Raw genomic sequence first — 14,077 nt, 5'->3', positions numbered from 1 at the left:
TTAACCTCTGTTTGCCTCGATTTCTTCATCTATAACATAGGGATGATAACAGCACCTACCTCCCAGGGTTGTTGTAAGGATCAAATGAAGTGATGGTTGTAAAGTTCTTGGCATAGTGCCTGGCATGTAGTAAGAGCTATATAAATATTAACTATTATTGTTGTTATTATTCCATTAGAGGTAAAGAAACACAGACTCAGAATTTGAGACTTGCTAGTGGTCGCACAGTAGTTAGATTCTAAGGCAATATTTGAACCCAGGTCTCACTGATTCCAAATTCAGCGTTCTATCTACTGTGTCACCCTGGCTCTCTCATATCTCCCCATAGTAAGCACTTAATAAATGTTCCCTGAATTGAATTAAAAAGGAAGGCAAATGCATAGACCCTTTGTCATTGATAAACACATTCCCCAATCTAAATTTTACATTATGTGTACAGTATAAAATATGAAATAATGATGACTGTCAGATTGTTGATCAAATTTCAAATTTCACAAAAATTTGTAGGAGGGGGAAGTCTGTAATTCAAGGATTCCCTGCTTATTTGATGCTGCACTACCAATATCATTACTTGATGTTTCAGTGCTTCCTTTCCTGATCTAAAAGTGCTCATAGCATATACTTTATTTTTTTAGTGAGGCATTTGGGGTTAAGTGACTTGCCCAGGGTCACACAGCTAGTAAGTGTTAAGTGGCTGAGGCTGGATTTGAACTCAGGAGGTCCTGACTCCAGGGCTGGTGCTCTATCCACTGCGCCACCTAGCTGCCCCTTCATAGCATATACTTTTTGAAAATTTTCAAGTATTTATTTTCTCTCTTCAGCTGCCCCCCACCAAAAAATAACTATAATAGCAATAGTCAAGCAAAACAAATGCCCCCATTGGCCATGTGCAAAAATGTATGCCTCCTCCTGCTTCAAGTCCATTCCCACTCTATCAGGAAGTGGGCAGCCTGCATCATCACTGGCCCCCTGGAATCGTGGTTGATCATTGCACTGATCCACATTCTTAAGTCTATTAAAGTTGTCTGTCTTTACAATGTTGTTATTGTACATATTGTTCTCCTAGATGTTTATTTCACTCTTGTTCATACAAATCTCTAGGTTTCTCTAGTACGATAGTATTTCATTACATTCATGTACCAAAATGTGTTCAACCATTCCCCAAATAATGGGCACTCTTAAAATTTTAATTAATATTAGTTTTGTTTTTGAAGTAATTTTTCAGGTTTTATGACCAATATAATTTATATTTTATTATTTATTTATTAGTAGTATTTACATTATATTTATATATTTGATATATTTATTTCATATAATTTATGAAAACCAAATCACATGCTAAACCACTCTTCTAGTTATAGGTACGACCAAAACACAGAAAGGTTAATAATATTCATTGATTAAGAATCTGCAGATGTTGGATTTGAGTCTTGATGCTGTCATTACTATTTCTGTCACTAAACCTTAAAAAAAGATTTTTTTAATTGCCCATTAAAAGCCAAAGATGATGGTATTTATTTTAAAATTTTGAGATATATTAATTTAGCATTTTTGCATAACTCCAAAACTTAATCATTAGAGATAGATGGATGATTTAGCGTTTTTAGTTTCTTTTTAAACCCCCCCAAAAAATCTGACAACTAATAATTAATTTCTCTCCATTCATTCAGTGAGTCCTGGCCGCAAGACAATAACCCATGCAGCTCTAAATCCAGCCCAGCAAAGAACTGTGGGATTAACTGAAGATGCAGACAGAAGTCTCCTGTCACAGAACATCCCGAAAACCACAAGGAAACAGCTGCTCTCATCAGCTAATGCAGACAAGAGTAACCATTCAGTCTCTCAGGGACCAAAGAATCAAATGAATGCTTTAATGTCAGGTAAGGACTTATAAGTGTCATTCTTTTTTTAAAAAATAAATATTTATAATCATCAGCAAACAAACTTTTCAATTTACAAAGAACAAAAAAAGAATTGTATAGGAAACTGAATTTCTGTGACCTATAGTTTTTTAGGTATATATTAAATTTAACAAGGGAATAACAAAATTATTCTATTTGTTCTGTTCCTTTCTGAGTGTCTTTTTGTTTCCTTCCCTGCATTTGCCAAAAATGTTTTATTAATGTGCCTTTTTTTGTATTTCTGTCACTATTCACCCAGTCCCAAATAGAAGCCCTCCCTTGTAACAGATAAGTTTAGTCGAGCCCAACAAACCAAGACCTTGGCTATGCCAGAGATTGTCTAATTTAGCACCACCTCAGTTCACAGGGGTCTTCTCATTTTTCTCTGAACTCATTGTATTTGCTATTTCTTATGGCACAATAAGATTCCATTGTATTCATATACCATAGCTGTGCAGCCATTCCCCAGCTGGTGGGCAATTCTTAGGTACAACAAACAGTACTTAGTACAACCAAAAATACATATAAATACTTATATGCATGAATCCTTTCTCTATAGCTTTGGCCTCCTTAAGTCATATATAAGGTATATATTAAGGCAGTGTCTCTGGATCAAAGGGTTTGTACAATTTAATTACTTTAGGGGCCCAAAATTTTTGAGTTTTTCTTCACTAAAAGCAAAAAAACTTGCTGTGGATAAATCTTGATTCACAGTTGTTTGTACTTACAAAACAGAAATCAGACTATAGTTAAGGTTGAGAGTTCAACCTAATATTTGGGGGGTTTGTTGTTCAGTTGTTTCCATTGTGTCCAACTCTTCATTGACCCCATTTGGGGTTTTCTTGGCAAAGATACTGAAGTGGTTTGCTATTTCCTTCTCCAGTTCATTTTATAAATGAGAAAACTGAGGCAAACAGGGTTAAGTGACTTGCCCAGGGTCACACAGCTAGTAAGTATCTGAGGCCACATTTGAACTCAGGAAGATGAATCTTCCTTGACTCCAGACACTCTTTCTACTGTACCACCTATCTGCCCCACAACCTAATATTAACTAGCATCTGAACAGAGTAGAATATTGGAATCTTAAGAGTTGAAGGGAATTTTAGAGGTCAATTGTTCTAAATTTCTGCTCTTTGGAACATCCAGAGTCTTGTTAAACATGTCTAGTGACAAGTTCACTTTGTTATAAGGCTATTCATTCCACTTTTTAATCCAATTCAAAAAATTAGGGGCGGCTAGGTGGCGCAGTGGGATAGAGCACTGGCCCTGGAGTCAGGAGTACCTGAGTTCAAATCTGGCCTCAGACACTTAACACTTACTAGCTGTGTGACCCTGGGCAAGTCACTTAACGCCAATTGCCTCACTAAAAAAAAAAAAAAAACACACACAATTCAAAAAATTGCTTAAAGGTATAGGTTATAGCTCATGTCTCGGTGTCCTAAAGCAGGGAATAAAAAGAAGTATTCAGTATATAATATGAATCAGGCATAGAAGTACTTTCTTTTTTGATTTTATTTAGTTTATTCTGAACTTAAGAAATAAAATGAGCATTTCCATAACATGATAGAATAGAAAAAAGATGATTCTACATAAAACTGCAAATCGATTATGTACTACTTGCTATTCCTTTTAAATATATAATGTGAATCAGGTATGCGACAATTACTTTATTCTTTTATACAGAAGAAATGCTAGAAACAGGAGACTTAGAAGCATGCATTAACAGAACAAATTAAGCAGGATTCAGATTTATTTATAGATTATATCAGTTTATAGATTAGGAAATAGGGTTAAACAAATTAAAAGGATTTTGTAACCATAATACCCAAGTAGAAGACCCAGCTTTACCCACCACCCCTCACTGGAATCACATGATGCCATTGATGATTCATTTTCAAATCCATGTTTAAGCCTCAGAAATGATTTTCTTAATAGCTTCCTCAGCTATAAAATTAGGGAGTTGTAAGGATCTCAGTGGTTTCATTCAGCTCAAAAGTTTTGTGATTTTTAAAAATATGAATGCCTATTTATATTGTTCAAATATCATGATTCTGCCCCAAAATATGTCTACCTTTTGTTATAATGCTGCAATTAACGTAATGGTTTTATCATTCAGGAATACAAAATGCCCCACTTCTGTCTATGTTTATAATGTATCATCATCATTCGTGCTACACATAAATTTTTTAAAACTGTCTATAGATATTTAAGTAACCTAGCAAATATAAACATCAAATGGGTGGCTATATTCATAGAGCCTCCTTTTTTGTTGTTGGGGTTTGGAGGAGGGGTTTTTTGTTGTTGTTTTTTATAAGCAGAGATCAGAAACTCCCTGAATGTTAGATCCAGAAGTTAATTTTGAAGACATTAAGACCAACCTCCTCATTTTACAAATGAGAAAAGTGAGACCTACAGAAATTAATCTGTTTGTGCATCCTGGCAACTGCCTGCCATGGGCAACTTTATCTGAGCAGAGGCATTCCCATAAACACTAGGGTTTATTTTCATTGGTTTTATAAATATAGAAGGGTGCACATCAAAGAAGTGAATGTGGAAAGGAATAAGAAGCAGAATCTTTTTTGATTGAGTCAGTAAAGTAAATATTTTTTAAAGTATCCATCCTATCTCTAATTCTCTACTTGGTGAAATTGGGGTAGAGGTGGGGGGGAGAGGGAAAGGGGGCCACAAAAGGTTCTATGAGTTATATATGTGTCAATTGTATGTCAAGGAATATTACCCCCCCAAAAAACCTACCAGCATGATATTAAGCTGTGTTAACATAGAATCCAGAATATGGAAGATGATAGTCCCAGTATATTCCATCCTGATTAGTTCCATTCATGTAATATTCATGTTTAGTGTTATACCACTTTTAGGAAAGGATGTTGACTAAAGTTTGCCCAGAAGAGGGTGCCCAGGATGGTGAAGGAACTAAAAATGTGCATAAGATTCACTGAAGGAACTGAAGAGCTGTTATTAAGAAAACAGTTAATCTTCCCCGCCATAGATGACCATTTATCAGAGATGTTAGGCAAGGCATCCAGCAACTCTGGTTGAGATTCCTTCCAACTCCAAGACTCTGCAATTCTGCTATATGACCTTGGTCATTCACTCTCTAACCCAATACATTCTTTTCCCCAGCAATTGCTGCCTAAACTTTTGTAAACAGAGCTTAGAGATTCTACATTTGGGTGAAAGTGTCAAGGTTTAAATTTCAAAATTCCTCTATGAAGTTAGGGAAGGGAAAAACTTGTAGACTAGAAATACTAAATCAAATTTATATAACACTATCTGCCCTGGTCATACCACATCTAAAGTGTTGTGCTAGGAACAACCACAGTCCTCTAGGACTCAGGATGAAATATGCTTCTCGCCCCCTGAGAGACTCAGACAGAGCACAGAGTACTTTTGTTTTGTTTTGGTTTTTGACCCTGCGAATGCAGGCATTTGCTTTGCATGACTATACATATTTTTAAAGGATTTTTTGTTATTCTAGCTTTCTCAATTGAAAGGTAGGAGGGGGGAAATGTGGATCTGAAAATAAAATAAAATTGAATGAGAAAAAAAGGAAGTATTGTGTTCAGTCCAGAGCACCACTTTTAGGAAGGATGGTGATATTCCGTGGAGCAACCACAAGGAAGGATTTTAAGTCAATTCCATATGAGAATGATTCGGTGAAACTGGGGGGTGTTTAAAAGATGCAATGTGTACATAATAGCTGGGTTGTCTCGTATGCAACAGATTAGACTTGTCCAGCTTGGCCTCAAGCAACAGAATTATGTTCAATGAGGGAAAATATCAAAATGACAGGTTTAACTTTGGCATAAGGAGAGATAGAAGTGGTTAACCCTTACTATAGAAGGTCTTCCTGCAAAGATTCGGCTCCATATTTTGCAGGAAGGATTTTTTTATCAGGTACATACTAGACTAAATAGTTCCCTTCCAATTCTGAAATTCTGGTTCTGATTCTGGGAGCTCAGAAGTTAACAATCCTAACCAGAAACTCCATGATAAATCTTGTATACAATAAATACAGTAAATGATCATCTGACCTCCACTCGAAGTCCTGCAAAGCCATGGAGAACCTGCGTTCTGCCTCAAGGGATTGTACTCTTATTGTACTTGTATGTACACCATAAATGTCAGAAAATCTGAGTGCATAAATTAAAAGGAGAATAGAGGCCTATTGTTGCTGGATAAAGCCCTTTGATTGTCTGGGCTGCCTTGTGTTTACCCTCTGTGAAAAGGCAAGATGTTGTTGGACTTCACTGTACAGCAGTAGATGCTACATAGTATGTGGTCTGTTCACTCATGAACACTTTTTATCTGACCTGGCCAAGGAAAAAGCTGGTCTCTGAGACAACTAGGATCTGTTTTATATACATACACAATTTGGCTCTTTTTCATATGTAACTTGATTAACTTTGTCCTTTTCAAATCCAACTCTATAACTTTATTTAAGGGATTGAGGCAAAATTTACATGGTGCCTTGCAAAGTACTGTCTAATTTTTCATGACTTCAGCAATTTAACAGCATAGGTGGAGGGTTTCTTAGCCTAGAATCTATGTTTTGCTTTGCAAACCTTAAAGTGCTATAAATTCCAGGTTAAGAACGTGTTTTGTTTTATTTTGCTGTTTGTTTTTGGTATTTTGATCATTGAATTTCAATATAACTGGTTCCCCTTGAAATCCTATATATTTTATTTTATGTATTTAGAACATTACTCTAAGAAGGGGTCACAGCTTTACCAGACTGCCAAGGGGGTCCATGGCATAAAAAAGAGTAAAAAATCCCTATACTAGAACTTGGAGGAGGTAACTGTACTAATTAGATACTAAGCACGTGGCTTGTGAGAATGGGTACTGATTAAGACAGCGTGCCCATTGCATATTTCCTTCAACGCGAGTTGCTATGAGATTTTGTACAGCCATTCTCATCCTCATAGTTTCCTGTTCTCTTGCCAAGAAATTATAGTTTAGAGAAATTAAAAGATAGTATTTCTGAGAAAGGTAGATTTAATTTATGGGAGTTTGACAAACACTGTAGCCACACAGAACTCTGTGGTACCCTTAGTTTCTTATTTAAAGTGTTGGAATTATTGTCTCTCCATCTTAGCAAAAAAAACAAAACAAAACAAAACATTTTTAGTTCTCAAGTGGATAAATTCCAAATAAAAAGCCAATTCATTTATCACTGTGAAGGAAACTGGATTTTTTGCTGATAGGAATATCTCTTTCTACAAGTTTGTTTTAAGGAAAGTAGGCATTTAGATCTAAGTGCCATAGCCTACCTCATTGATAATGGGTTGTAAACAAGTGTAATTTAATAAATCATAATCAATAGATTCCAATATCAGGCATAACTTCTGTGCGTAAACCAGCCGGGGGCTCTGAGGAATAAAAAGCAAAATTAGTTCTTGCTTTTCCCAAGTCTAAGGGCATGTAACTATTTGGGGTTTTTGAAGTCTACATGCATAATAATCACTTTTCAGGGTGACAGGTGCAAAGCCATTTTGTTTCTAGTGAAGAGATACTAAAATACACTAATTCATCCTTCCCAAATCATCCCTTGGTTTTGGACAAAATAATGCTTTTATTTTGTCAAAGAACAGAGTGTCACCAACATTCTGGTGCCATAAAAAGATTACTCTATAAACAGCCTTGCAGACAAGCACACAAAAAAATTTATCAAAACTGTTGTACTTTTATTGACTGCTCTCTTCCCCAGAATACATGTTGGTAATAAAAATTAATACCATAAATAGTTTTATTAGAAGGCAGCTAGATGTTGCAGTGGACAGTGTTAGGAAGACCCGAGTTCAAATTTGGCCTTAGATACTAGCTGTGAGAATCCTGAGCAGGTCACTTGACCTCTTCCTGTCTCCATTTCCTCATCAATAAAATTGGGGTGCTAATAGCACTTATTTCCCAGGGTGGTCGTGAAGATAAAATGAAATAATCTTTGTAAGTTACTTTGCAAACCTTAGACTGCTATAAAAATCTGAGTTATTATCATTGACTGTGCTCTGGCAAACTGGTAAACTATTTTTTAAAGCTGGATAATACCATAACATGATAACTTTTTATGATATGATTAATATGATAACAAATTATTTTGAGAGTTATTTGTTTACAGTAAAACTCAAGTGATATTTCCAGTACAATAAAACAACATGGAAGTTAAGATTACTTATACTAACTCAACAACAAAGTAATTTATATAGAGAGTTCCTTCCTCTTGATTTTATAGGTTTGAAATGTGACCTGTCAATGAATGATGACAAAACACAAAGTGCTAAAAGTCAATACCAATATTTCTTGTGTATTGTTGTTGCTTTGTCATGTCTGAGTCTTCATGACCCCATTTCTTGGCAAAGATACTGGAGTGGTTTTGCCATTTCCTTCTCCAGCTCATTTTGCAGATGAGGAAACTGGGCAAACAGGATTAAATGACTTGCCCAGGGTGATACAACTATTAAGTGTCTGAGGCCATATTTGAATTCAAGAAAATGAATCTTCTTGACTCTAGGCCCAGCATGCTATCCATTCTGCCTCTAATCATAATCACATTGCTTGAAACAGACCTGTCATTCAGATGATGGAAGGAATTTCTGATTAAGGGAAACTCCCCCTTCCCACCCCAATGCATATCATCAACTCCTCTGTAATTTAGAATCTTAGAGAGTTATCGGAGTCATTGATAAGTGATTTATCCAGGGTCACACAGCCAGCATGTGAGACTTGAACACAGGTCTTGCAGATACTGAGGCCAGCTCTAGGCACTTTACCTCACTGCCTATCAAAACTATAATAGCTAATACTTTTACAATGCTTTAAGATTTACAAAGTGCTTTACATACATTATCTCATTTAATATCTTTGGACAGCTAAGGTCCTAGAATTGCACTCAGTAATTCATCCCAGAGATCCTGTTTCAGTCAAGTACAGGTTAACACCAATTATTTTAATGGGACCTTGTAATGGTTAAGGATATTCCAGTGTTCAATCTATACTTTGCTTGAATTACTTCCCCTGTGGCTGTAATGGAAATGGAACCCCCCCCCCTTCAAGACTCCAACTTTTTCTCATCAGTGCAGATACTGTTGGAATATCTAGATTGTAAATTCCTTGAGGGCAGTGAGATTGTGCCTTATTCCTCTTGGCATCTCCCAGGAGCTAATCCACATAGCCACTGCTCAATAAACATTGATTGACTTCATTAAGGGCAGCATGTGAATAGGAAAAAGAAGGAAAGTACTTCTCTGTCTTTATTTCTTTCTAATAGAAGCACCAGGCAAGCAAATTATCTATCAGTTACAAAGGACCTTAGAATAGCCAGTGATAGAATCTGTTTTGCTTGACTATGCATATTTGTCACAAAAAGTTTTGCTTTTCTTGTTTTCTTTTCCAGTGTGGGTGATGAAGTAAGGGGAAAAGAAAATTGATTTCTGTTTACTGAAAATAAGTTTATTTCAAAAAATGAAAAATAAAAAGAATGGTCTTTTCTATATGGACTATTGTCCAACTGTGCCTCCAATATTCTCTACTTTTGCAACTCATTTTCTGGAACCAATCTCTCCAAAGTTTCCAAATGTCTTCCGAATCACCACAACTAACGGTCTTTTCTCAGTTTATATCCTTCTTGACCGATTTACTGATTTAACACTTTACCATCCTTTCTTCCTGGATAATCTTTCCTCTCTGAGGATTTTTTTTTTTTTTTTGGTGTGGGGCAATGAAGTTGCCATGGGTCACACAGCTAGTAAGTGTCAAGTGTCTGAGACTGGACTTGAACTCAAGTCCTTCTGAATCCAGGGCTGGTGCTTTATCCACTGTACCACCTAGCTGCCCTGGGGATTACTTTTTTTTTAAAGTATTCTATCTTGGTTTTCCTTCTACCTGTCTAATTACTCCTCAGTCTCCAATGCTAGTTCATCAGCCATCTCTCTCTCTCTCTCTCTCTCTCTCTCTCTCTCTCTCTCTCTCACACACACACACACACACACACCCCTCACTGTGAGAGGGGTAAAGGGGGCAGACTAGGAAGATAACTATAGTATTTGTTTTATTTTTAATCTTTCAATCCCCACCCTAACACAGTGTCCAACACAATGTAAGGGCTTAATAAATTCTTGGTGATTTATTATCTGTTTTTCTCTTGAGTGGTGTAAGGGGCTAAAATTCTAGCTATACTATCTAAAATCTAATGAGTGGTCGCCAATAAATTATAAGCTTTAGCAAGAGTATTTAAATGTTTAAGTATTTATTAAAGAGCATTAGGATCAGAGAGAAAGGTAAAAATCTAACTATTTCCAAGAGACCCTATCATCCAACCCACCATGGCAAGGTCAGGAACCAAAAGAGACAGAACCCCTCCACCAGCATCTGCTTCCTACTTCGTGTCCTCTTCCCAGAAATGGGAGGCTCCTCAAGTTGATTGGCTGGTAGCCTTGATAGACAGTACCCACAAGCAAATGTCTCTTCCTGACGCTGAGGACCTTGACCACATGGCTTGCCCTCAGAGGCCTTCACCTCATGGCGGAGCTTTTCTACAGTAAGTCTCCAGCAGGTGGTGCCATTCCAATTGTTACAGTGGGAAGATTAACTAGTTAAGCCACTTTTTAAAAAAGATAAAGGAGTTATGTATGAGAAGAAGTGCTTTGACAGATTTGGACTTTTGATTTTTATTCCTGTCTCCTTATTTGAGAAAATGGATCTTGTGTCCACAGCTGGGTGACCTCATTCACTTTGGAAAGATAAGCAAAGAGTTCCATTGCAGGGTGACTCTCAGAAGTCAGTCCAGGAGCAAGTTCCAAGGATCTACAGACAGTTCAGCAACTTTAGATGAGCCACCTGACCTTCTGGTTTATGAGCCTTCATGGTCTCTGCAGAATGTTTTGCACATCACTGATTTCCATCTCCATAAAACCAGCTCTGCTTACATGGTCCTTTTAGAAAGCTATTAATAAGATAAATGTTTAGGAAGATGCCCAAGGTGTATGAGTGTGGAAGTGAAAAGGCCCACACAGAGGCTCTCTTCTTGAGAGAACCATTTGGATTGGCAAGGATGGCCTTTCCAACATATTGTATTCAAAATGGAAAGGGAGTAGAGCTATATTAACTAACACTTTCCAAGTCATTAGCAAGTTGAAGTCTTGGGAAAATTCACAGAAGCTTCATGAGTGAGAAAGTGAAGCTATGTTGTTGTTATTGGGGTGGAGGGAACAGACAGGTGGTGCAGTGTGTGGAGCTTAGACCTGAGTTCAAATCTGGCCTCAGGTACTTACTAGTGTATGACCCTGGGCAAGTCAGTTTACCATGCAGAAGCTGCATGGGTGAAAAACTAAAACAATATGTCCAACTATAACCATACTCTGAAGCAATGAGTAAATTACTTAAATCTAAATTAGGAAATCAAGATAATCATATCTCCACCTTGGAAAACACCTGGTAAATGTTAAATAACAGAAGTCCATAAATGAGTTGGAAACATTTCACTTACCCCTATTTGTCTAAGTTTCCTCGTGTGTAAAATGAACAAGAAAAGGAAATGGCAAACCACTTCAGTATCTTTGCTAAGAAAATCCCAAATGGGGTCAGGAAGAGTCAGACCCAAGTGAAACGACTGAACAACAACAAAGTCTTTTTCAGCTCTAAATCTGTGAATCTTCTTTGCTATTTTTCTTGCATTGTTATTTTCCCTATATGGGTGCCTGAGAGGCATCTTGGTGTCATGGATAGAGAGCTGGCCTCAGAACCATGTCTGAATCCAACTTCTAACACCAACCAGGCCTCAGGGGTTTGAATCTGACCTCTCAACACATCCTGTCTCTGTGACCCTGGACAAGTCACTCAACCTTGAAGCGCTCTAAGCAACTCTCTAAGACTATAAAGACTATTGCAGAGAAAATAGAGGTGGGTCCTGTGCCAAAGAAATTGTGGTTGCAGTCCTATCCCTAGATAGATGGCTTTTTATAAAGTTAGATTAAAAACATACATAATATAATTTCATTTTTTCTAGATGAATCAGGACCAGGAATGATCCAAATATAAGAATATCTCTATAATTTGGGGAAATATTTTACAACCTTTCCTCTTTAAGGATTCTGAAAATTAGAGGACTTAGATGAAATATGTTTAGTCTACAAAGGTATTTCTTATATCCCTGCAGTTACTGTGTATTGTATCAGTGGCACTTTTGGCTTCCTGGTTGGTCTCTTAAGATCCCAAGCTGGGGGCAGCTAGGTGGTGCAGTGGTTAGAGCACTGGCACCAGAGTCAGGAGGACCCGAGTTAAGATCTAGCATCAGACACTTATTAGCTGTGTGACCCTGGGCAAGTCACTTAACCCTATTTGCCTCAAAAAAAAAAAAAAACCCAAGCCATATGTGGTTTGTTTGATCCTGCAAGTTTAGAATACTCATCCTCTAGAAGATATCATAAAATTTTACAAATTTAGTATCAGAGATCCTCTTGTTTACCAAACTCATTCTACAAATGAGGAAATGGAGGCCCAGAGACTGGGAAATTACTTTCCCAAGATCACACAGGTAGTAAAATAGAACAGCCAGGATATGAACCCAGGTCCTCTGACCCCAAATCTGGGTCTCTTTCTGCTGCAGTTTGTACCTGAATAGGAATTCCCCTCAATAGCAATTACAGTGCATTGCAATCCAACCTCCTATTAAGGACCTTCAGTAATGGAAGACCTAACTCTAGGAAGCCCATCCAACTTTTGGACACCTACAATAGTTAGAACGGTTATCCCATATCAATCCCAAACCTGCCACTCTTTAAATGTTCACTTTGTGCTCCTCTTGCTACACCCTGGGCTCAATTGCCCAAATCTAATTTATCCTATGTGTGACAGCTCTTCAGATACTTGAAGATAATTGTCGTTTACCTCCTAAATTTCCCCTTCTCCAGGCTGAACATCATGAATTCCTGCAACTTGGTATGGCTTCTGGTTACCTTCATTAGCCTGCTTAGCCTCTTTGGGAATGAATCGCTTCTAGGGGGTTCAGTAGAGTACCAGGCCTGGAGTTAGGAAGACTCATCTTCCTAAGCTCAAATCTGGTCTCAGACACGTATTAGTTGTGTGACCTTGGGCAAGTCACTTAACCCTGTTTGCCTCAATGTCCTCATCTGTAAAACGAGCTGGGGAAGAAAATGACAAACCACTCCAGTATCTTTGGCAAGAAACTCCCAAATGGGGCCATTAATAGTTGGATACACCCTGAAAACACATTTTTAAAAAACAAATTTTTTTCTCTTTGACAATTCCTCAGTCTGAAGTTTTGGGAGTTTTTTGACTGTTTTTTCTCACAACCTAGCTAATGTGGGAATGTTTTCCATGACTACTCATGTATAATTTATTTTGAAATGCTTGAGTTCTAGTGGGTGGGGGGTGGAAATAGAGGAGGAAGAGAAGTTGGAACAATTTTTTTTTAATTGATGTTAAAATTTGTTTTTACATATATTTTGGAAAATAAAATTCTATTAAAAAATAATAAAAGGGTAAAATTTAAAAAAATAGTTGGATACAACTGAAATGACTCAATAACAACAATAATTATAGATGTGGTTTGACCAGGACAAAGAACACTAGAATGGTCACCTCTTTATTCTAGATAGTATACTTCTCTCATATAAACTAAAATCACCTTTGCTTTTTTGACTGCCATGCCACACAGTTAACTGTGGAGTTTACCATCCACTAAAATCTTCAAGTCTTTTTCATAAGCTATTGTCTAGCCATGTCTCCTGTATGCTATACTTTTACAGTTGACTTTTTTGAATCACTCAACTGAAACTGTACTCTCCAAGGTGATGTTCTTTCATCAGTTGTCCTTGTTCTTTTTTCTTTTGTAAAATTTAATTTCTTTTATTTTTAATTTATTAAATAAAACAAGCATTTCCATAACATAGTAGAATTTTTAAAAGATTGCATATTTTCATATGCAGTCTATCATGTATAGCTTCCAATCCTTTTAAATAGATAATAAAAAGTTATCATGTACATTTCTTTTTTCCTTTTTTTCTTCCCTCCCCTCCTTGTTCTTGACTGAAGAGTCTAATACATGTGGCACTGTTGACCATCCTTTTCTCCAGGACACTCTTTGTTCTCTGAGTTTTAAATGATACTATGCTTTCCTGGTTCTCTTAACTACTTCCTCA

At 36.9% G+C, this 14,077-nt stretch overlaps 1 protein-coding gene across 2 annotated transcripts in view; it reads left to right on the top strand.

The window, feature by feature from the left end:
• The window catches only part of LRP11 (LDL receptor related protein 11), a 96,989-nt gene that overhangs the window by 64,300 nt on the left and 18,612 nt on the right, over positions 1-14,077 (top strand). For both annotated transcript variants that reach the window (XM_044002201.1, XM_044002200.1), the window contains exon 5: positions 1,671-1,880. In XM_044002201.1, the coding sequence (XP_043858136.1) occupies positions 1,671-1,880 (210 nt within the window). The remainder of the gene's footprint in view (positions 1-1,670; positions 1,881-14,077) is intronic.

Source organism: Dromiciops gliroides, chromosome 4 (genome assembly GCF_019393635.1).
Source record: "Dromiciops gliroides isolate mDroGli1 chromosome 4, mDroGli1.pri, whole genome shotgun sequence".
Taxonomy (NCBI): Eukaryota; Metazoa; Chordata; class Mammalia; order Microbiotheria; family Microbiotheriidae; genus Dromiciops; species Dromiciops gliroides.
This window is presented reverse-complemented; position numbering and strand designations above follow the sequence as displayed.